The 24,965-nt window shown below is 39.1% G+C and overlaps 1 protein-coding gene across 3 annotated transcripts in view; it reads left to right on the top strand.

Moving 5' to 3' along the window:
- Positions 1 to 20,985, top strand: part of IQSEC1 (IQ motif and Sec7 domain ArfGEF 1) — a 166,437-nt gene extending 145,452 nt beyond the window's left edge. For 2 of the 3 annotated variants that reach the window (XM_054977287.1, XM_054977288.1), the window contains exons 13-14: positions 15,330 to 15,379; positions 16,686 to 20,985. In XM_054977287.1, the coding sequence (XP_054833262.1) occupies positions 15,330 to 15,379; positions 16,686 to 17,270 (635 nt within the window). In that variant the 3' untranslated portion in view covers positions 17,271 to 20,985. The remainder of the gene's footprint in view (positions 1 to 15,329; positions 15,380 to 16,685) is intronic. The other variant, XM_054977289.1, reaches the window with a different exon arrangement.
- The last annotated feature ends 3,980 nt before the right edge of the window (positions 20,986 to 24,965 follow it).

Raw genomic sequence — 24,965 nt, 5'->3', positions numbered from 1 at the left:
ACTCCAGAACAAAAAAAACTCACACAAATTTGAATTCAAACTGGTAACATCTTACCCAGAAATAAGCAATCACCATAAAAATTCCCCCCTGAAGCCCAGAAATAAAGTTATAATGAATTTTTTTCCAGTGCACATCCCTATGTAGTATAATCTTATTTTTATATACTGGTTTAACTTTATTATGTATATAGACTGTAATAGCACTAATTTTTTCTAATAGATTTACTGTACTGAGAAGGGGATGCCCTTTCCTGTCTCATCTCAGCTCTGTTGATTAGAAGAGTCAGGGGCAATTTTGTTCCTTTCTCCCTCCAGCCCAAATCTAATCTGTGTGTTTGTTTGTCAAGGCTTACGTACTTCGGCAACCTTATTGTCAGGACTTTTTTGTGCATTACTTACTCCATCTGCAAAACAGAATGTTTGCTCATCTCCAACAGTAGGACAAAACTGAAGTTGATTCACAGTTAGGAAGGGGGAAGGCAGCCCCCCCCCCAGCAATCTTTGGATCACTCCAAATAACACAGCCCCTACATTCCCCACACGTCTCTTACAAGAAGGCATGTGCTGGTGCCAATCCAAAAAACAGTTCTGGAGCTAAGAGATCCTATTTCGGTTGCCTCCATAAAGTTTGTTTTGGAAAGTGATGTGAATAAGGAACTGGAACAGTTACTTGCCCTCTGCACCCCAAAATTAGACTTAGGCTCTAATCTGCCCTTTCTGAGCAAAATGGTTGAAAGAGCCATAGCTGACCAACTCTAGGCCTTCCTGGAAAACTCTTGTGCTCTGGATGTTTTCAGTCTGATTTTAGGCCATGCTATGGGACGGAGACAGCTCTAGTGGCTCTAGTTGACGACCTCTACTTGAATGAAGACAAAGGCCATGGTTCACTGTTTCTCTTCCTGGATCTATGTACAGCCTTTGATACAGTAGACCATGCAATACTGTTGAAGCATTTAGAGGCAGAAGTGGGTATCAGGGAATGTTCCTTGGACTGGTTTAAATTCCTCCTCATGTGACAGGCTTAGATGGTTGCTGTTGGAGGCCAGCTATCCTCAGAGTGGGAATTATCATGTGGAATTCCACAAGGCTCAATCTTACTCCCCATGTTATTCAACTTCTATGTAAAGCCTTTAGGAGAACTCTTATGTAGTAAGGAATTGGATGCCATCAAGATGCAGATGATACCCCTACTCTATATTTCATTATCCAAATCCCCTGGTGATGCAGTAGAGGTACAGAGTCACTGCTAGACTGCTGTAATCAGTTGGCTGAAAGCAAACAAATTGAAACTGAACCCTGACAAGACAGAGATGATGCTGGTTGGAAAAGCAAAAATCTTGAAGGATATTGTGCTTCTGACCTTTGGGGTTCAGTTGACCCTGGCTGACTCAGTTAAGAGCCTAGGAGTTATACTAGACACAGCACTGCTGCTAGAAAAACATGGCCAATCTGGTCACCTGGATTTATGGCACAGTAACATCAAGACTAGACTACTGTAATGTACTCTATATAGGTCTTCCCTCAAAATCAACTCAGAAACTTCAGTTGGAGCAGAACACTGCAGCTCATTTTCTCTCTGGAACTAGACAGAGCCTGTGTATCATTCCCATTCTGCAGTCACTCCACTGGTTTCCCATCAATTACCAGGCTAGATTCAAGGTCATGACTATCACATTCATAGAAACATAGACTCATAGCATTGGAAGGGACCTCTAGGGTCATCTAATCCAACCCCCTGCACAATGCAGGAAATTCACAACTACCCCCCCCCCACTGCCCCAGTGAACCCTGCTCCATGCCCAGAAGATGGTAAAACACCTCCAGGATCCCTAGCTAAACTGGCATGGGGAAAATTGCTGCCTGACCCCAAGGTGGCGATCAGCATTACCCTGGGCATGTAAGAAGGGCCACGAGAACTAAGCACCATTCTGCCCTCCTCATGATCTGCCCAAGTTCACAGAATCAGCACTGCTGAGAGATGGCCATCTAGCCTCCACTTTAAAACCTCCAAAGAAGAAGAGCCCACCACCTCCTGAGGAAGCCTGTTCCACTGAGGGATCGCTCTGTCAGGAAGTTCTTCCTAATGTTTCCAGAAAACTCTTTTGACTTAATTTCAACTTGTTAGTTCTGGTCCAACCTTCTGGGGCAATGGAGTTGGGACATGTTCCAACTCCACGCCATCCTCTATATGACGGCCCTTCAAGTACTTGAAAATAATTATCATATCACCTCTCAGTCGTCTCCTCTCCAGGCGAAACATTCCAAGCTCCTTCAACCTTTCCTCATAGGACTTGGTCTCCAGACCCCTCACCATCTTTGTTGCCCTCCTCTGGACATGTTCCATCTTGTCTATATCCTTCTTATATATTGTCGAAGGCTTTCACGGCCGGAGAACGATGGTTGTTGTGGATTTTACCTCAGTAAAGTTGGTTAGGCTGCTGGCGAAACGTCAGGAACTACAATGCCAAGACCACGGCTATACAGCCCGGAAAATCCACAACCACCATATATCCTTCTTAAATTGTGGTGCCCAAAAATGAACACAATACTCTAGGTGAGGTCTAACCAGAGCAGAGTAAACTGAAACCATCATTTCTCGAGATCTAGACACTATGCTTCTATTGATACAGCCCAAAACTACATTTACCATTTTAGCTACCATATCACACTGCTGACTCATGTTCGGTGTATGGTCTACTAAGACCCCTAGATCCCTTTTGCACATACTATTGCCAAGACAAGTCTCCTCCATCCTATAATTATGCATTTGATTTTTCCTGCCTAAATGCAGAACTTTGCATTTATCTCTGTTGAAATTCATTTTATTTGTTTTAGCCCAGTTTCCCAGCCTGTCAAGATCATCCTGTATCCTTACTTTGTCTTCAACTGTATTTGCTACCCCTCCTCATTCAAAGCCCTTCAAGGTGACCACCTCTCCCCTTACGTTCCATATTGTATCTATTGCCCTGAATGTCCTAACTATTGTTCATTATTGTACTTTGCTCAGTGAAATCGAAAAGAGTCCAGTAGCACCTTTAAGATTAACCAACTTTACTGTAGCATAAGCTTTCGAGAATCACAGTTCTCTTCATCAGATGCGAGTTCTCTTTGCATCTGATGAAGAGAACTGTGATTCTCGAAAGCTTATGCTACAGTAAAGTTGGTTAGTCTTAAAGGTGCTACTGGACTCTTTTCGATTTTGCTACTACAGACTAACACAGCTAACTCCTCTGGATCGTGTGCTCAGTGAATGTCCCAGCTGTTGATTATATTGTATTTTCACTCAAATTGTTGTAATCCACCTTAGATCTCAGCGAGAAAGGTGGACTATAAATAAATAAAATAAACCAAATCTCCGAGTAGAATTCAAAGGAAGACCTATGTAAATTACATTACAATAATCACATTTCAGTGTTACCATGGCATGGAGCCAGGTGACCAGATTCACTGTGTCAGGGTATACCCAGCCTTTCTCCCTAGTGGGGACCCAAAGCAACTTACATTTTTACCTCTCCTCCATTTTATACTAACAACAACCTTGTGAGGTAGGTCAGGTTGAGCATATGTGGCTGACCCAAGGTCACCCAACAGGAGCTAGGCTTTGGAGTAAGAAGCAAGATAGGTCCAAACACTACTTCTGGCACCTCAAACTACCTGGTGAAGCACCCATTTTCAGATTCAGTTTATCTTACATAAAAACTTTGGACCAGCACCTTCCTTAGTTTAAAATAGGCTTTTTCATTGCTTTTTGCAAAACTCTATGTTATCTTGAAAGCTGCTATATCCTTTTCATTTTCAAAAATGTTAATACTATATTTGATCACTAATACAGTGTTTTATCTGTTAATTTCTGGTTCTGGTTAATTTCTGGAAAGGTATCAGGAGCTGTAAACTTTGAACAAATGGTACAGACCCCCTTATCTATACCTGCTTCAATCCATAGTGTAGTAATTCACATGTAAGTCACATGTCAGTCGCAAAATGGTTGTTTGGGTTTTTAATTACTAGCACAGCACTACTAACATCAAGATTGACAGTAGACAAGGATTAGTTGCATTTCTAATTTGTTTTGACTTAATGAGGAAAGAAAAAAAACATGGGGATTTTTCTTACATATACATTTGAATATTTTTTTTAAAAAAATAATTATTTCATTTATATCCTACCTTTCTGCCCAATGGGGACTCAGAGCAGCTTACATCATTCTCTTCTCATCCATTTTGTCCTCAACAACCCTGTGAGGTAAGTTATGCTGAGAGTGTAGGGTTGCCAACTCCAGGTTAGGAAATTCCTAGAGATTTTGGGGATGGAGCCTGGGGAGGGTGGGATTTGGGGAGGGGAGGGACATCAGCGGGATATAATTCCCTCCAAAGCAGCCTGGAGATCCACCCTCCAAAGCAGCCATTTGATCTGTGATCAAACTGATCTCTGTCATCTGGAGATCATTTGTAATTTCAGTAGATCTCCCTGCCCCACTTGTAGATTGGCAAGCCTATGAAAGTGTGTTATGGCAAGGTGAGGATCTGAACCTGGATCCTTCAGGTTCTGTTCCTACACTCTAACCACTACACCACACTGCATCCTCATAATATATTAAAAATTGGATATTGGGTTAGTAACATGCTTAATGTTATGCATTGTGATCTCAGCTGGAAAGTTCCGTGGATTAAATTGGTCACTGTTTTTGTACAGACTTTTGACTGCAGCTGTGATAATCTGCGTACATGGCATACCATTGATAAATAAACATGAATCCAGATGGTGTGTACTGCTGCATTTTCAAAAGTGATTCTGAAACAGAAATTGAAAAATTGTTTAATATAACATCAGAAGAGGTACAAGCGTGTGCAACTGTACAGGTGGCTTTAAAGGGGGATTAGACATATTCATGGAGGATAGGTCTATCAGCAGCTACTAGCCACAGTGATTAAAGGGAACCTCCACATTCAGAGGCAGTCAACCTCTGAATACCAGAGCCAGGAGGCAACATCGCAGGATGTTGGCCTCTGTGTTCTATTGTTGGCCAGAACAACTGGTTGGTTGCCGTGTGAGATAGGTGTCAGGTCTATGGATGACAGACTATGGCAGACAGATCCCTGTACCCTCACAGCAAGCACTCCATGGTCTTGGTTGAAAAGGCTTTATTCAAGGAATCAATTCATGTTCATAGATATGTCCGCAGGTTGATCAGAAAGTTGACAGGAATAACAAAATCTGTAACAGCTATAGTTCTTATAGGCCCCATGTACACATTCCCCCTCCCAACAGGAAAACATAACTTTCGGCACGAAGTTCTGAGAACTCCCTAAATAGTTTACATGCTTTGTCTAGACAAAGGAGAGAGGCAACAGATTAAGAATGAAACACGGTATTCTTCTTTCCCCTGAGAAACTAGCAGGTTTGCAAGGTCAGAGACACTGAGCTTCAAAGCACAAGAGATAAGACACTCTGGATACAGCAGGCCTGTGAATGCAAGGCAAGTTATGGCATCGGCAATATGATATCAAGGCACAGCATAGAACAATGGTTCAGCACAGTACAATGGTTCATGGCAACACATCAGCTGAAAATAATGGCATGGAGGGGTGCAGACCTGACAATAGGATGCTAGACTAGATGATCCACTGGTCAGATCCACCACCTTCTTATGTGACATATCTGGTACCTTTTGCCAGAGTTGTCTATGTGCCTGCCTATCTCCCCGATGGGAATGCAAAGCAGCTCACATTGTACACCTCTCCTCCATTTTATCCCTATAACAACCCTGGTTGGGTTAGGCTGAGAGTGTGTGCCTTTCCCAGGGTCACCCAGCAAGAACTGGGCTTTGGAGGAGGAGGAAGCAGCACAGGTCCACCTGGAGGGTGGGGGCTTCATGATTTTCTCTTAGCTCCAGTTCTTGAATTGGCACCAGTGCATGAGTTCTTGTAGGAGACAGTCTCTAGAGTGTGGGGCTGTGTGATTTGAAGTGAACCAAAGACTGTTTTAGGATGCAGCCTTCCCCCTTTCTGCCTGTGTATTTCTCCTGGGGGCAGCCCACTTCGGAGCAGCTAGCACAAGAACTAGCTAGCTAGCTCATTCCCCTAACTGCAGGGTTTTATAATATGTGGTGGAGTAAGCCTCATTTTGGGGTGCCAAGGGCATGTAGCTGTTCCAGTCCCTTATTCATGTTTCTCAGTACAAGTTTCTAGGAGACAGCTGAAATAGGAACTCTTAGTTCCAGAACCAATCTTTGGATTGGCACCAGCGTATGTCTTCTTGTAGAGGACAGTCTCTGGAGTGTGGGTCTTTGTGATTTGGGGTGATCCAAAGATTGTTTTGGGGTACAGTTTCTCATCATTGCTGCCTGTGTATTTGTTCTGGGGGCACCATACGTTAAAGCAGTTAGCACAAGAACTGGGCTTTGCAGCAGGACCCATCATAGGTCCACTTGGAGGGCAGAGTCCCCTGAACATGGAGATGCATGATCCTTCAAGTTCCTTGAAACTTGTTTTGGGATACAAAGCTTTTCAATTTTCCTCAGTATTTGTGTTTGGATTTGCAAATAAGGAACTGGGAACCAACTTCAGCTTTATCGGTGTATCAATGAAACACTGAAACATGCTAGATACATATGTGGAGGTTTTCAAAGAGCACAATGACTATGTTGCAAGTTTAAACATTCCTTTTGGTCACCTTTGGAAAAAAACCTCAGTTCTCTAGGACACCACAACCGTGTTGTTTCTAAAAGACAGTAAAATCACTGCTGTGTAATAAGAGTTGTGGCACAGCAGTATTTGAGTCCGGTGGCACTTTAGAGACCAACAAGATTTTCAGAGGATACCACTTTCCAGAGTCAGAGTGCCCTTCTTCAGACATGAGTAGGAATGGAGATCCCTGAGCCTTATTATCCCAGCCAAGATGGGTGGGGTGTTACAAGGGAGAGTATCAGGATGTAAAGGTACAATGCAACTTGATTAGAGCAGAAATTGGCATCTGTAGTGATATTTTATTTTTTATTTATTTATATTTCAATTTATATACCGCCCATCCTCAGGGGCTCTGGGCGGTGAACAGTTTAAAATCAATAAAAACAGGAAAACAACAATACTAAAAGGATTCTTAGGATATAACAATACTAAGTGTCTCTTCAGCTCCTCCCCTTCCAGGAGGAGATGTCCATTGTTCTGAATTTGTGAATAAACTCCATTTCAGCAATCTCATATTGTGTAATCTCTCCTTGAAGCTTCTCTTGAGGACAGCCACTTTTCGATCAAGATGGGTAGCCGTGTTAGTCTTTCAGTAGCAATAGAAAAGAGCAAGAGTCCAGTAGCATCTAAGACTAACAAAATTTGTGGTAGAGTATGAACTTTCAGACACTTTTAGAGCTGCAATGGAATGTCCTGGAAGATTAAAATGTTCTCGCATGAGTTTGGTCTGTGCTTATAGTGTATTGCACAACATTCCTTGATTTAGAAATAGTGCAGTTAAATCCTTGCACTATTTATAATGACATATACATTCATCGCCTGCAGGAAAAATCTTTGGAAATATTATTTACTTCTAACACAAAACTTCACTACAGATGTCATTTCACTTACAAAATTTTCCTCTTAGTCTCTACCCATGTTCAGATTTTCATCCAGCTCCAGCTCCTCTCATCCAATTGCAATTGCATTTGGTTATGCATAAGCATACTGAAAAGTATGCATAACCAAACTAAAGAACACATACACATAACCTTATTCAACAGTCCTGATGATTCATTCTCTTTCCTCTGTCTCTACTTATCCATTCCAGAACCTAGCTACACATTACAATGTTTATGGATCTGCCTTGTGTCAACCCCAAATCTGGTCAAGCAAAAGTGAACCAGGAAATTCTCAGATGCATGGGAGCCTAATTTGGTGGCAGGATATGAAATGTTCCATGCCATTTCCATGATCTGAAATGACCTGGGGGAACCACTGTTTCTTCCACTTGGAAAACTTGTATTAGGAAGATGCAAGTTTCCTGGGCCATGACCTGGAAAGCCCAGTCTAGCCCAATCTAATTAGATATCAGAAACAAAGCAGGGTCAGCTGCATCACATAAACTGATCAATGAAACAATAATACAAGTTAACCCTGTCAATAAGTCTAAATCCATAGAATTCATGCAAGCATATATGATATAATAAATCCTACCAAAAGAAACTTATTAATGTATTTATAAATATAATTTACTTCAATAATCTTAACTGTATCTTCGTAACTGATGCTACAAACTTTGCCATTTGCAAAGTTTGCCCTTATCTGCCAGTAACACAACTAATTTATTTTTCTCTGATCTCCCTGGCAAACATTGTAAAATATTTCTAAGGTACTTCTCCCGAACAGTAACAAATCTTGGACATCAAAACATAACATGAGCCAGATCTTCAGTGGATTTGTGGTCACAGAAGCACAGTCAATCCTCAAATGGCATCTTATTATGGCAGCCCTTCTCTACTGCTAATTGTAATATATCCATCCAAGCCCTAGTAAATGTCTATCTATATTCTATAACTATTAGGTCATTAAGGTAAATTGAGCAAACTATAGGAAAAGATATGATGTTTATATAAAGTGGCTGAACTCATGGTAACCCTTGAGTAACCCATGATCAACTTGTGAACTTAGGTCCAATAATCTTTGTTTAATTAAACATCTAGCAACTATGTGATCAAAACCCTTTAAATATTCTTTAGATAATCCTAGTTTAGCCAGTAAAGACAGTTCATGTGATCTCCATGATATATCTTTCATCTCTTCATATGCCATTGTTACTAGAAGCTATGCTGTTATCGATATTGGTGGTAAAGCCAACTCTGATCTCACTATAACTGATGATGTGGAATTAGGAACTCCAGCAACATACGTGTAAATTTATTTTGTATAACTTCTAATGGGTATAGATTTCCAAATCCCCAGATTGGAGCACCATACATCATTTGAGGGAGTAATTTAGATAAAGATTTCTAGAGTGGCGGGGGGGGGGGGTGACCTGACCTGGATAGCCCAGGTGAGCCTTATCTCAGAAGCTAAGCAGGTTTGGCCTAGGTTAGTAAGTGGATGGGAGACCTCCAACAAAGATGAGGGTTTGAGAGGCTTGCAATGGCAAACTGCCTCTGTTAGTCTCTTGCCATGAAAACCCCACCAGGGGTCGCCATAAGTCAACTATAATTTGAGGGCAGGATTTCATTTCAGAATGGGCGGTTCTAATGAACCACCTCCTGTTCTATACAATTTGTATAAGCCAGATAATACTTTATTACGTTTCTGTCTAGTTAAGTCAATATGTGTTGTCCAGGATCCTGACTGATGAAAAATAATTAAAGGAAGTCACTTGTTCTAATAAGTTGCCATCCATTGTCCATCTTTGTCTCTGCACCTGCTTGCTGAAGACCATAATCTTTCGTTTTGCATAGTTGACCTGGAGTAAATTCCTCTTACAATATAGGCTAAATTGATTTAACAATCTTCTGAGACCAACTTGTGTCTATGCAATCAGTAATGTATCATCTGCATGTAGAAGGAAAGAAGTGGCCTTACTGCCAAGCCTTACTGGAAGAAATGAGCCCCTAAGAGAATCCACCAAATCATTTATATAGAGATTGAAAAGTAATGATGCTAAACTATAACCTTGGTGCTAAACTATAACCCTTTTGAAGTTTTAACTGAATCAGCTGTCTGTGTAAGCCTAGTTTAACTTTTAATGAAGTATTAGAGTCCATTTATTCCCTCCAATATCCTATTTTCTATTCCAAGCTTGCACAATTTCATACAGAGGTGCTGCCTTGAAATTAAGTCAAATGCCACTTTGAGATCTGTAAAGGCAACATAAAATTGTCTAGATTGTTTGTGCACATATTTATTTATATAAAGCTGTAATAGAAAACAGTGATCTAAAGTTGAGCATCCCTGCCTAAATCCTATTTGCTCTGGTGCCAGTAAAGTCTTTGCAGTCACCCATTCCTCCAACCTTGTATAAAGATGCCTGGCATAGAATTTCCCTATAACATCAAGAAGAGAAATTGGTCTGCAATTAGATGGATCTCCCCCCCCCCCCCCCACACACACACACTTCTTGTATATAGGTACAATAATAGATGCTGTCCATTCTTTAGGAATCTTACCAGTTCTATCAATACGTGTAAATTGAAGAGCAAGAACTGGTATCCACCATTCTTGAAAGACCTTAAGGATATCAGGAGGAATAAGACTTTCTCCAGGGGCCTTGCTGCTCTTGATCGTAGCTCTTAAAGATTTTATTTTATTAGGAGTGGCAGATGACCAAGTAGGTACAGGGTCTAATAGTTTGTCATAGGCATTTCGAAAAGCTCATCATTGTGCCCTGTATCATAAAACAGCTTAAAAAATGTTTATCCCAGGTATCCTTTGATATAGAAGAATCTAGTTCATATCTAACTCTCCCATCAAGATTGGTTAACAATTCCCAAAAATTTGTCATATCCTTTTGTCATATCCTTTTGAACGAATGCCAAAGCCAATTTATGCCATAACTTTTTATACAAGGCAAGTTTTTTGTTTCTTAAGCAGTCGTTTATAACTATTAAAAAGTTCAAAAAAGACTTTGGGGAGATATTTATTTGGAGTATACCTATATTTTCTAAGAATATATCTTAAGTTTTCTTTTCATATTCAAACATTCCTTATCATACCAGGAATTATTCGACCTGTCCTTATTTTGAGCTATCTTAGTTGTCTTAATTAGAAATGATCTCAAATATTTCATCAATTCATCATATAAGGCCGGAGCATCATCATCATTTTGGCCAGCAAGTATTTTATTCCTAAATTCCAGTATACTAGTAAAATAAGTAAATTCACTAAATTTATCACCATCAACATTACCACTCAGTAATACTAAATCTAAATTCCTAATTAACTGATTAATTGGTCAGATCTTACCAGATTTAATGGTCAAGGAATCTTTTGATCTTGTGGTCAAAGTATGGAGATCCATACTGATATCATCATTGCATTTGCGTATACCAATCCAAACATTAAAATCACCTGGCAGCATGATCTTTACATTGGGAAAGTTAACCTCAAAATCCAGTAAATCCAGTTCATACCAATCTTTATAATAAAAGGAAGAAATCAAGGAGGAAAATAAAAGTTAATTAGCAAAACTACAACTTTTTTAAAAGTCAGAAAACATGCCATTGCCAAGGAACATAAGGGTTGCAAAAGTATTACAGAACATTTTGGTGATGTATCAAACAGGCCAAACCTCCACTCAACTGTCCTCTATTTTCTGATGGAATAGCATTATGAGCATATGAAGTATACCCATTTAAGATCAAATTAAAAGTCAACCAAGTCTCTTGAACTCAAATAATATCAAAGCCTTCTATACATTGATTAAAAGTGGGATCTTGGATCTTGTTAGCCCAACCTGTTACATTCCATGAAACACAGTTTAGATGCTTCTCTTTCTGGACTCTAATAGTCAATTTTGAAAATTTGCAGAGAAATTATTCTTTGAAATTGAATCTGTTGTTGTTTCAGTGCCTCTTGAAAGTAATCTAATATCCAGAATATTCTGTTTACTTAAGAGCAGTTGAATAGGAGGCTGAAATCCAGATAACTCTGTCATCTCTAGATCCAATGTATCACATGGTGTCAAAGGTACTATAGGTTCTCCCTTATTGAAATCTAAATCTGATTGTTGTATTAGGCTATATTCAGATATTAGCTCAGTCTGTATCATGTTAGCTAATTGAATGATTTTATGATTCTTTGGGGCTTATTAAGCTTCTGCTCTCATTTGAGACAGGAAGTCACAGACCAAATGTTCCAGGAATTCCCTAAAGAAGAAAAGATTGTTTGGGAGATTTATAGTTCTCCTGTTTCCAATGTCTGTCTCTTGGCAGTGAGTTCCACAAGTCATCTACTCATTGTGTGAAGGAGTTATGATAGAGTGTTAGGGGAACTGAAATTTATTCTGATGGTTCTGAAAGATGTGGTATTCACATATGCAAATAAGAGCTGGGTTTAAAGATGGCCACACCTAAACAAGTTTGAAAATGCCTCAGATTTTCACAATTTCCCGTTTTAACAGCAGCTCCTTATGCTGCATCAGATATGGGTCAAGGGGATCTTCAGACTTTCAGGACCAGATTCGCACATTCCAAGGTAGTTCAAAGTGATTGAGCAATTTCATTAACAGTTTTGTCTCAACTTAGTGTCAGAAATGGAACCAAATCCAAGAGAATGGAAATGTAAGTGGATCTGAACAAGGGATGATTAAATTCCATGGGAGTACTATCCAGTTGTTCCATAAATGCTAACTTGGTCTCCCTTATAATGCAGGTGGCAGAAATAAATAGCCAATAGGTGCTGGTGCTGAACAAGGGCTCTAGGGCTGACTCTTCCTATGTAAGTGCAAGTTCTTTAAGAATTGTACATTATCAAATCATCACTTACTAAATTTTTCCAGAAGACAAGATTCAGTAGGCTATGCATTAAATGCCTTATAGTTACTTACTGTCTGTGAAGGAATCGCTGTAGCATAGTGGTTAAGTGTTTAGGTTGTGATGCAGCGATTTCCTGGTTCGATTCCCGTTACTGCTATGAGCTACAGGTGAGCAGCTCCTCTCAACCCCATCTGTATAGGGATAATAATATTTGCAGGGGTCACTGGGGCAGTTGGGTGGGTTGATGTGAATTTCCTGCATTGTACTTGGGGTTGGACTAGATGACCCTATGGGTCCCTTCCTACCCTATGATTCTATTATTCTAAGTGTTCAAAGTATTTGTCTCATAATCGTTAAAAGAATCTTGTAAGACAGGTCAGTATTATTATCCCAGGACAGGCATCACAGCTTGAGGCAATGAGTTTAAGCTAAGTAGCCTGCCTAAGACTACCTAGTGCTTTCATGATAAATGCAAGAGTTAAATCGGGGCTTTCTTTCCTTCTCTCCACTATACTAGCTCTCTATTACAAAGAGTTTCTTGAAGATCTCTGGAATTCATACTTTATAGTGATCGGAAATGTGATAAAACAGTTATTTCAGAGCTATTTCAGATGAAGTAGAATATGCTGCACAAATTGGTTGTTCAGTTTTACAAGAACACATGCATTTATACCATGGCAGTTAATCATTTGAATATAACAGTATGGGTTGTAGCAGAGCTGACAATATATTTATTCCAGAAAATGTCTTTGAGGATTGCAGGTCAAGGAACTAACTTAGCCTAAGATGAATGAAGGACTAGGGAATAAGTTGCAGTAACTAATCTTGCTGTGGACTGGAGTTACTTTAAACCACAGGTAGTGGAGAGGCTTTGGGCAGGCACAAGCCCATTTTTGGTCCTTTTTGATCCATTTCACTGTTCGGACATTTGACTGAGACTCTAGAAACAAACCCTTCAGACCTCTAAATCTGGGCCCGACAGCAGTTCATTTATGTATTGTCGAAGGCTTTCACGGCCGGAGAACGATGGTTGTTGTGGGTTTTCCGGGCTGTATTGCGGTGGTCTTGGCATTGTAGTTCCTGACGTTTCGCCAGCAGCTGTGGCTGGCATCTGTGGTAGCTCTGGTGCTACACCTCTGAAGATGCCAGCCACAGCTGCTGGCGAAATGTCAGGAACTACAATGCCAAGACCACCGCAATACAGCCCGGAAAACCCACAACAACCAGCAGTTCATTTACTTGGAGATTCCTGCTTTCCTCTGAGAGTTCAAAGCAGAAAACTGTCAGTTGCCAGAGCAAATGAGGTCTTTTGTCACTGAGGAGCTAGCTACAACTATATATACTGTCCCCAGATCTACCCTGGGTCTAGTCAAACAGCCGTTCATGTATACATATATGAAATGGGAAATAGCATATGGTGTAGTTGGGCCCTGAGGGAAAGGTAACATTCCATTCTTCTCGATGTCAAGAATGGATTAGTACATGCTCCTCATGTAAGTTACATGAGAACTAAACCCAAGAACTGAAACCCTTCCTTTATGAAATTGTGTTCAGTGGATGTTTGAAGTCAGCTTTCAAGAGTAGTGAGGAAAAGCAAACCATTGCTGCCATGCGATTTGTTTAATTTTGTAAATGTCTAGTAAATATACACTCCTCTGTGATAGGATGAAGGCAATATAGACAGCAGGTGTTTCATTCCTTTTCACCTTAGGAAAGCAGCTATTCATAGTATTAGAGCATTGAGACAGATGCTTGAGTATTGCAAGGGAAATTTTAAGGAACATGTGAATTAGAAAACAGAATCTCCATAAAACAACAAGTTTAATAGTTACATTGCAGTCAAAGTTGTAGTTTCACAATCACTCTGGAGCAGTTTTCTTTTATTGCAGCATCTTGTTTGTTAGTACAAAAAACATTTATTCTTGTTCTATACAGAAGTTAAAATTAAACAAAACAAAGTTGATCAGCTATTATATTGATATAAGTTCTTAAAACAAGTTTTCTAAATATGGGTGCATCATTTTGTATTTGAGAACTCATCTTGTCATATTCATGCCAGAATATATTATGTGGGTAACTGAACTACCAATCTACAAGTCTGCATGTGAGATGTGGCATCTGATCTGGCACCCATTTTTAGAAAACTAGGACCCAAAGTAACAAATAGTATGCTGTTCTGGACATATAAAATGTGTATGCACTGCACAATTAACAAACATAAATCCAGTGATCAAGTTTAAATGTTATATATAAAATTAAGTTTTGTTTTCTTTATATTTATCATGAAAGGAGGTATATGAAATCCACTATACATATGTGAGATTCAGTAATTTTACTTTAATATAATTTTGAAAGGAGGAAGATGGCCTGTGCCATCCTTGTAGGATCTTAAGTGTACCTAAAATATTTTAAAATTATATTTGAATAATACATTTTAAAAAAATCTATAGTAACTATATAAAATCTTAGCCAACCATGAATAGTATCTTGCTGCTAAATGCAAGATTTATTGTAAATATTGCATATGGTATACATTATAGACATTCTACCGATTTAAGTGCAATATGCATTTTATAGTTCATTAAGGAGAATTCCAAAATACTGAATAACCCCCACCCACCCACCCACCCACCCACCCCCATGCACTGAAGTCATGAATGTAATTTAACCTAGTAGCCAGTATGATCCATTAAAATCAGTGGGAGTTTCCACAATACAGTGGAATGTGATTACACCTTAAGTGTATGCTTCTACAGATATAGTTCCTGTAATGTCCCGACATGTATAGTCAGGTTTCAGAGCTCCCTTAGCAGTGAATCAGAGAAGGCGGCTGTTTGTCACCCAGGTCTTGTCTCAGTCTCTAATCTGTGGTATTGCATGTCCTGGGCAGGCAAGCGTGGGCGTCGCAGCAGTGCAGGATCGCTAGACAGCAATATGGAAGTAAGTAGGAAGTTACTGATGTCTAGCTGGATGTGATGTGCATTTCAAACCTTTCTTTTATATACATTTTTTGCTCTTTTTCTCCTAACATATAACCTGCCTGCCTCAAATAAAATGCATGCCAAGGCTATTCTCTGTATTTTTAGTACATTTTAAAAATAAAAACACTACTTCCAGCTTGCTTAGATCAAGCACCATTTGTTTTTTGCTTTTTTAATTTCAGCTAACCTATGTTGCCCTCTGTTCCTGCAAGCATGGTTAAATGAATATAATGTGTCCTCCTGCCACCATTTAAGTCTGGTTCCTGCTTAAAGGCCCAAAGGGCTCTTTGTTATACAGTACACTGTTTGTGCTGTATGATAGTTAACTCAAACTGTTGACTCCATGCTCAGCCATTCATGTTGCTTATTTTCTAGTTAAATTGCAAAATGTATGCAGTCATGACACCATGGAATTGCATAGATAGGGCATGGGAGGAGAAAACAAATAAGACGGATGAATTCAATGTGGATTTCATGAGATTTCATTCATCTTCAAACCATTTATATACTGTTCATGTCTTTGAATTCAGCCTGCAGGTTTCTTTGTGTGTGTTTCTGTGTGTGTGTGTGTGTGTGTGTGTGTGTGTTTGAATTAGATAGACTACAGTTTACATATAGTACATGATACCTCACCATTGCTGCGCCCAGTAGTTGTCAGTATTGAAAACAAAGCCTCCACAAACTAACTAGAAAGCTGAAGGCTCAATAATCAGGAATTCTGAGTTATAGTTTAGGATATGAATACAATACAGAAAGCATACTGAAAGAATGACACAGGCCTAGTTTCAGTCTGTTAGCTATAGAACTCTTCCATTCTACAATTCAAAAATTATTTTTAAATTTAAGCTTAGAGAAAAATAAAGCATAAAATCTGAATAGTAACCCTGTGATAATTATTTCATTTTTATTCATGTATTTGTATGTTTTCCCTAGAGGGGGACAATAAACTGCAAGAGTATAATATTTTTTAAATGAAAAAGCAATAAATATAAAATAAAATCTCAACGGTATTAGCACACTGATTATTAATGACTCTTTTCTTGTTTAATATTTCCATTGAAAACAAATGTAATTGGACATATATATTCCCCAGCTATGCCTTGAAAAGCAAAATTAGCAGAGAGAGAGAGAGAGTGAGAGAGGTGATTTCCATATAGCAAATAATCCATATGAGCTTTTAAGGAACATAATGGTCGCTGTGAACTTTTTTTTACACATATTTTAAAGATTTTTTTTAATTTTTATTTCTATTAATTTCTTTTTAGGGGTCCATCATTAGCAGTCCTCATATGCGCCGAAGAGCTACATCAACCCGAGAGTGTCCATCTCGCCCTCACCAGACTATGCCTAATTCTTCCTCACTACTAGGGTCCTTATTTGGTAGTAAAAGGGGGAAGCCTTCCCAAGGTCATCTAGCACCTGGCCCATCACAACAGCCTCAGCACCCCCCCATAATTTCACATCAACAGCACGCACAGCATTCTTCTGCAATGCACCACTCAGGGTCAGTTGAAGGGCAGACCCAGGCACAAGTGCATGCCCACCATTCTCAGTATTGCCATATGCAGAATCCACCCCCTTATCATCACCACCACCACTATCACCCACCCCAGCATATCCAACATTCACACCAGTACCATCATGTACCACATTCCCAGCACGTTGCTCATTCCCAACATTCTTACTTGTCTCACTCCCATGCACAGCATTCCCATGCTCCCCATCCTCCATTGCCCCCTCCTCACCCTGCACACTCTTCCCATGCTTCGCATCACCACGGTCAGCCAGTTCCCCCTTCTACTTCAACCAGCACTAAGTCCAAACACAGTGGCATCAGCACAATAGTCTAGAAACAAACTATCCTGCCAGTAACTGTAGCTCTAGATGTAACTATAAAGACACTTACAGGAAGCAGAAGCAGCCTATAAAACTGGATTCTAAAAAAATCCAAGCCAGAAGAAACTTATTTGACTCCTTTGGCCTTAAGGATTCAATAGAACAATTAATATTAGCCTGATCAGTGCTGGTCTTATGGTTGAACTCAGTTGTAAAACCTTCTCCTTCCTTTTCTCCAGTAGCCTTGAAAAATATGCTGGTTGCTGAAAATGTTAAGCTACCTTCTTTTTCATCCCCATGACAATTTTAAATGCATAATGATAATATAACCTACTCAAAATAAAAGAGAAAAGTGAAATAGAAAAAAGTGTTGCATTCTTGCTCCTTAATTGTCAATGAGCAAAAACAGTAGACCTCATATGGTTGATGAAAATACGTAAGTAAACTTTATATAATATAAATATATAAATATATATATATATATATATATATACACACTGTATAGTTAATGTTTATGCTTAGAACAAAACTTTTGCAAAGTTCACAGAGCTAGCAATATATACTTTACCAGGAATTCCACTTACTGATAGAAGGACAGTATAATAGATGAACAGTGTAAGAAAGTGTAGACCAAAAACTAGAACAAATTCCAGGCATTTCAGTGTTCTCATTAAAAAGTTCTCTGGACTTGGAAATAAATCTTTAAGCAATCACTGCAAAACGTGCCAAGCACCATAGCATTTAGCTGTTGTAGTCCAATATCTCTTTGTATAAATCCTTATTTTATTAACATGATAATATACTTAGTATTATAACTGCTCTGCTATTTCAGGTAAGCAAACTCTAGTTAAGATGCAGTAACTATACAGTAGCAACATGAGACAACTTTAATTGTAGTTGCCTCTAAATTTTGGTTACTCGAATTCTTAGACACTTTAAAGGCTGTGATAACTGTGAACTTACACAATCCATATTTCTTTTATATTCATATATATTTTAATAAAATACACAAGAAGAATTAAGTGAAAGGTACTTGCATAACACTGCATAAACATTCATCTCAGTCCTTAAAATGAGATACATCCATCCATTGCCTCTTTAACATAACTTCCTCTCTTTATCCCAATTAAATTATCCTGCAGTTCAGATTTTTCCCCCCATAGGGAAGCACTCTGAAACTTGAAGGTTTAGTCTAGTATTAAGTATAGATTTTTATAACTGTAATTCCATGTAGCCATGTGCTAGTGGCAGGATTTTCTCACCATTATTCTCATCACATTTTTGTTAGTTTTACCCAGCACTCAGCAGGCTGAGTCTATGCTCAAACCGTCATGGTCCAGTTAGTCGCAAGACATCACGTAAAATCCAACTGTGCTGTTGTTGCTTATGTGTTGTAATCAAGTCATTTGCAAGTCCATATGAGATTTTTTTAATTCCCAAATTCTATTTTCTAAAAAAAAATTATACATGGAGCATACTTTGTAGTTTCAGCATTTTGAGCCACATCAGTCACAAGGATTGTACATCTAAATGACAGGAAAAAAAGGAACTGCAGAACTGCACCAGCTGAATTGTGAATATAGCTTAAAGGAAGAAGAAAAAAGTTCCAGTGAGAGATGGGTAAAACAACAAAATGTATTGCTGCTTCTGAATGTAAAAATGATGTGTGAAGATGACTTTTCTGTATTGGATTATTCCTAGTATCTCCAGCTTAGTTTTTCTCCCCCTCTCTTTCATATTATGGATTATATCATGAGTACCAGCAAAACTATAATTTGCATAAAGCAAAAACAACCACCTAGAGTTTAGCCTTTTGTTTAAGTGTGTCTACTATTTTTCATGTGTGCAATACTATTTTCTGTTTGGTTTCCTATAAATTAACTTCACCTTAAATGAAAGTAAATTTTAATGGTCATACCGGCTGTTCTAAATTGTGCAGCTTACCTTAAGAGGGCTAATCTCAGCCCCTCTGAGGCTCTGTTCCTTGCAGTTAAAAAATCTTGTTCTTATAAGGGATAATAGAACTGTCTGCATGTCATCTAATGTTAATAGAGTTGAGGCTACACTCTACGTATTGTATATTTGCAAAATATATCAGTGTTACTGTTGATATTAGTTGAAGTAAAGTGATAACATATTTAAATATGTAAGCTTTTCTTCAGACCTTTGTACCAATAACAGAGTCTAACTGTAATTTATAAGTTGTTCCAGAAAAGATGAGGCAGGGGTGGGCTTTTTTTCTTTCTTTGTTTTGCATTAAATGTTCTACATAATGAGTTCAAGGCACATGCACTGGAAAGTAATTTTATTTTCTATTTAACACATTAATATTCTATAGCACCTAATTTTTAAAGATATATGTTGCATATCCATTTATACTGCTCATTTGGATAGCACAGGTAACTCTATGAAAGATGTGCCTATGCTGTTACATTACACATGCTTATATCAGATATTTACGCATAGATGCTCCCTAGTCATATACTAAGACTCAGATTGTGTAGAAAAGTCTGTCTTATTGTATATGTCTCTGGAACATATAAGAGCAATCCAACTGTATCTAAGACTTTATCCCTATTCTCTCTTTCTATAATTATTTTCAACCAATATGTCCTGTTGTGACCAATTTCAGAACTTCATTATTTTTTCGGAGAGCAGTCTCATGTATCAGAATACCTCTTAGATTGCCAGTAAGAAATGGAAGTGAGCGTTATCAATGTCTCTGCTGTTGGAGAAAATACATTTTCTAGCATGGAGCAAGAATAGATATTGAACAACTTTTGTTAGGATTTTCTTATTGATTAAAAACCAGCACAAAGCACCATTGAACCATATGTCTGTCTTGTCATTTAATAGTGAGGCTAGGCAACACTAGTATACTATTGAATGAAGGAAAGACTAAAAGGCCTCGCAAAAATATCTTTTCTGGGACAACAGTCAAATACATATTTGTTTTAATCCTTTTAAGTTAAGAATGAAATGTACAACAATGTAAAAAAAAGTAATCCTAATATAATGTACATGTCTTGTATTGCTAAAAAGAAGTCTTCAAGCCTAACATTGTCAAATGATTTTCCCATCAAGCACTGCATGCAGCAGAAGCCTCTTGTTTCTTGATTTAAAAATGAGCTGAGATTCAGTCAGCTGCTACTTAAACAATGACTCTCTACATGTTGACTTGCTGTTCCATATAAAGCTGTGCATTTTCTGCAGTTAAGCATGCATTTTTGCTGTTTCCGTTGTAAAATATCATCACTTCTTGCCTGCAAAATGAGTAATTGTGTATATAATCAAAACGGAGGGCGGAAGTGACCAATAATAAGATTAAATTTGAGGGAGGGAAAAGAGTAGTAGAAACAGGACCAAGTGCGGGGAAGAGCTAATTCTCTAAATTGTACATAGTGTGTAAATTAGTATTAATATAAGTCTGCAGTCAATTTCAGGTTGCATAGAGTACCTGTCCCCTGCTAGGAACTTAATCCAAGCCTTGAGTTATATTAAACTGTTATAATTAGGTCTTGAATGCAGACTGTTAAAAGACATCAAGAAACATCATGCTGACAAGAAGCTTCTGTTCTGGGAGGCTCAAGACCCATTTTGTAACTGTTGGGAAGAAAGGAGTGCTATCATTTTAATATGCATTGTTTGTAAGTAGTATCAGACCTTCCTTATTGTTGTAAAACTATAACTGTGATTATGTGGAAAATCAAATAAATCACTTTGAACTCACACAGTTTCTTATCCTTCATAGAACTACAAGAGCTTTATATTTTTAATACTAAATGAATAAAATTACTATGCCACTTAAGTTTTTGGTAATTTCATTGTGTGGTATTTATAAAGAACCATGCTGTACAAGAGATGGAAGCTAAAAATATTGCATGTTGGGGCCTCGGCTACACTCAGGGGTTTTCCGCATGGTTCCCCCCCCCCCCCCCCCATCAGTTCTGGCCCCATACTGCTTCAGTTTATCCCCTGATTTCCATATGCATTTTCTTGCCTTTAGTTTTTACTTCAGGCTTTTTGGTTCTTATGAGACTACTTTGATATTCATCATTATCAAACCACTCCTCCCCCTCTTCCTTCCTCTGTCCTGGTTTTGTTTTCTATCCTTTTTTAAAATCATCGTTTTCATAGTTATTTATTGACGTACAGTTGTAACAATATATGCAGCAGTTTTTCTGAATTCCCAGCATTCACTTTTTTAAAAAAAAGTCTCTATCTTATTCTGTTGCGGAGATACCCCTTTTTCCTTATATCTCTGCAAAGATAAAAGTTGGGTATTCAGAGGAACTGCTGTGTATATTGTTACAACTGTAGGTCAATAAATGACTATGAAAATGATGATTCTTAAAAATGCAAATACCCTTGTGGCCCAAGGGGAAGGGGGCTGGCCACTTCTGGTGCCATAAAAAAGCAGTGTGGTTTGAAAAGCACATAGCACATAGCTCATGCTGCTCCAAGCTCCAACCCAATAGAGGTCAGTTTGCCCCCCCCCGCCCCAGTGCTGGCCTCTGCCTCCTACCTGTGAGTCAGCCTGGGTGGGGCTCTCTGGTTTGGACTGGGGGGGTGGCTCAAGTATGTAAGGAGGAGGCAGCTGCTCCCCTTTTAGGCTTCCTCATACAAAGATTTCCCCATGTGTTCATTGCTGATCTTTTAAATAAAACCCTTATATTGATATTATAAGCACGTGCAAAAAATAAGTGTGTGTGTGTTGTGACATCACTGATGATGCCAGCAATGGCGACGACACACTCACTTGAGAATCCTGATTACTTAAGGCATGTGCAGAACAAAATAAACCACAATTGTAAAAAATTAAAGGGAAGGCAGGTGTGTGGAAGAACCATGCCCAAAATGACTCCAGTGTGTGGGATCGACTGTTAAGGAAAACGAGAATTAAAGCCAGCTTGACCAAGTTTTCTTCTCAGAGAAAACATACAAAAAAGGGGGGGGTTGCATCGTGTAGTACATTTCTTTCACAGAACTGGAAAACGAAAAATATTATTCACTTTTCCAATTGCCCAACCACCCTTCTCCTTCGAAGGAGGAAATTTACCTGAAACTCTGTCCCTTCCTTTTATTACATTTTTATTCTACTCTTTGTTCAAAAAGTTCAGGGCAATGTATTTTCCTTATGTGCATAGCAATCCTATGCACCTATGAGGTGGTTCAACCAAGAACTGGTAATGGATCTCAGCTTTGACAATGAATGAGAATCTGTTCCCTGGGCCTCCCCAGTCATTGCTCAATCCTCTAACCCCTGCATCATATGGATTTTTTCTTGTCCACTTCATTTAGTGGAAAACTAATATCTGCACCGGTGTTTGTTACAACCATTAAGCAATCCTGGGTTTGGTCCCTGTTTGTATCTCACACCTGTCCCTAATGCCTTTTAGGTTTCAGCCTTTTAAGATGCTTAAACTGCTGGAAGATACTATATTTTAAATGCCACAGGGGTTATATATTTGGGAAACAGGAGGATAATAATAAAGGGGAAGATAGATTTCTACAAATGGGGCATCTCTTAGGTTATGTGGAATCTTGCATCTGTGTATCAATTAATGTGCAGGTGAGCATGTTGAAATAGATCACAAAGATGTAGGTCTCTGCTTTTCTTCAATGGCCTGGGACAAGAAGAGCCAGCAGAAGAGTTACTTAAAAGGCAAGGAAGCACAGGCTTACAACTGGCTTTAGACAAATAGGTCCAGTAATCACTTGTTTATTTTAACAATAGCAATAACAATTTCCTTCTTAGAAGGGAATGGCTAGACCTGAAACAAAAGGGTGTTAAGAGATTGTAGCATGTCATATCCTATGAGCATCAGGGAAGAAGAGCAGGTATCAGAACTCTTTTTATTGGAAGAATGATACAGTGAGAAGTGTCAAGACTTCCTGCTAGGAACAGTCATCTCAAATGTGAGTGTGGATGGTAGTTATCTCATTAGATGGAGAAAGGCAAAAACTTGCCTCAGGTACAAACACGGGGAGTGGGCAACATGATGTGTTTAATTCTTACAGGGAAGGTTAATTGCTTTGGGCAACTGTTAGGAAAGCCAACATACCAGTATTTTTCCTATAAGCAAATTCAAACCCTGGGTGGAGTCATAAATTGGGTATGCTCCCAAATCCAGTAAATACAGTCACTAGCAGGTTAAAAAACTGCATACTGTTCCAGAAAAAGATCTCCATATGCTCTGGAATCTCTCCCTCAGGTCTTGAGTTCTGCGGTCCATGCTTCTACCTAAACTTGATGAAATTCTTCACTTCCCTTTGTGAAGAATAAGTGGTGAATGTAGCTACCATTCATACATTTTTTACTGCTTTTTCTCAATGTATTCTCACAAGAATAAAAATCTTAGTCTTGCAAACAGTACATTTCAAAAAGATGCCATAATAATGGGACAAGCTACTATGTAGCAGAGCTGATAACAAGATGCATTTGGGATGCCTAGTGTGTAATGAAACTGTTCTCTCTGGTGTTAGTACAGAAATGATTGCTTCCATCTGAAATGTGTACATTAATTTTTAAAAACATATTCAGTTAATTTATTGATCACTATGGTTGAATCCAAGGGAGGGAAGGTGGCATGGTATCACCTGATCTCGTCAGATCTTGGAAGCTAAGCACAATCAGAACTTGGATGGAGACCACCAAGGAAGGGTCTGCAGAGGAAGGCACTGGCAAACTACCTCTGTTTCTATGTATTGTCGATTTCTCTTTTAAAGCCTCTTTTCAGGGGCTGCCATAAATTGGGTGTGACTTGACGGCACTTTACACACCTATAGTTGAACCCAAAGGACCATAAGTGGAGCTTTCCATGTCAAATGGGTCTTCTGTACTTTCCTCTTCCTACCATGCTACCTGTCAGCAGCCTGTGGGACATAAGAACATAAGAACATAAGCAAAGCCATGTTGGATCAGGCCAGTGGCCCATCCAGTCCAACATTCTGTCACACACAGTGGCTAGAAATCCAGTGCCATCTAAAGGACTGTCAGTGAGGCCAGGACACCAGAAGCCCTCCCACTGCCTTCCTTCCAGCACCAAGACAACAGAGCACCACCTCCCCACAAAGAGAATACCATCTATCTCCTGTGGCTAATAGCCACTGATGGACCTCTGCTCCATATATTTGTCCAGTCCCCTCTTGAAGCTGGCAATGCTTGTAGCTGCCACCACCTCCTGTGGCAACGAATTCCATGTGTTTATCACCCTTTGTGTAAAGTAGTATTTTCTTCTATCTGTTCTAACCCGACTGCTGAATAATTTCATAGAGTGCCCACGAGTTCTTGTATTGTGAGAAAGGGAGAAAAACACATCTTTCTCTACCTTCTCTAACCCGTGCATTATCTTGTAAACCTCTATCATGTCTCCCCTCAGTCGTCTTTTCTCCAGGCTAAAGAGCCCCAAGCGCCTCAATCTTTCCTCATAGGGAAAGTGTTCCAACCCTTTAATCATTTTAGTTGCCCTTCTCTGTACTTTTTCCAGTGCTATGATATCTTTTTTAAGGTGTGGCGACCAGAACTGTACACAGTACTCCAAATGAGGCCTCACCATCGATTTATACAGAGGCATTATGATACCGGCTGATTTGTTTTCAATCCCTTTCCTAATAACCCCTAGCATAGCATTAGCTTTTTTTATGGCAGTCGCACACTGTGCTGACGTTTTTAGTGAGTTATCTATCATGACTCCAAGATCTCTCTC

This window comes from Eublepharis macularius, chromosome 4 (genome assembly GCF_028583425.1).
Source record: "Eublepharis macularius isolate TG4126 chromosome 4, MPM_Emac_v1.0, whole genome shotgun sequence".
Taxonomy (NCBI): domain Eukaryota; kingdom Metazoa; phylum Chordata; class Lepidosauria; order Squamata; family Eublepharidae; genus Eublepharis; species Eublepharis macularius.
The sequence above is the reverse complement of the archived record's forward strand: the minus strand, read 5'-3'. Positions and strand labels throughout refer to the sequence as shown.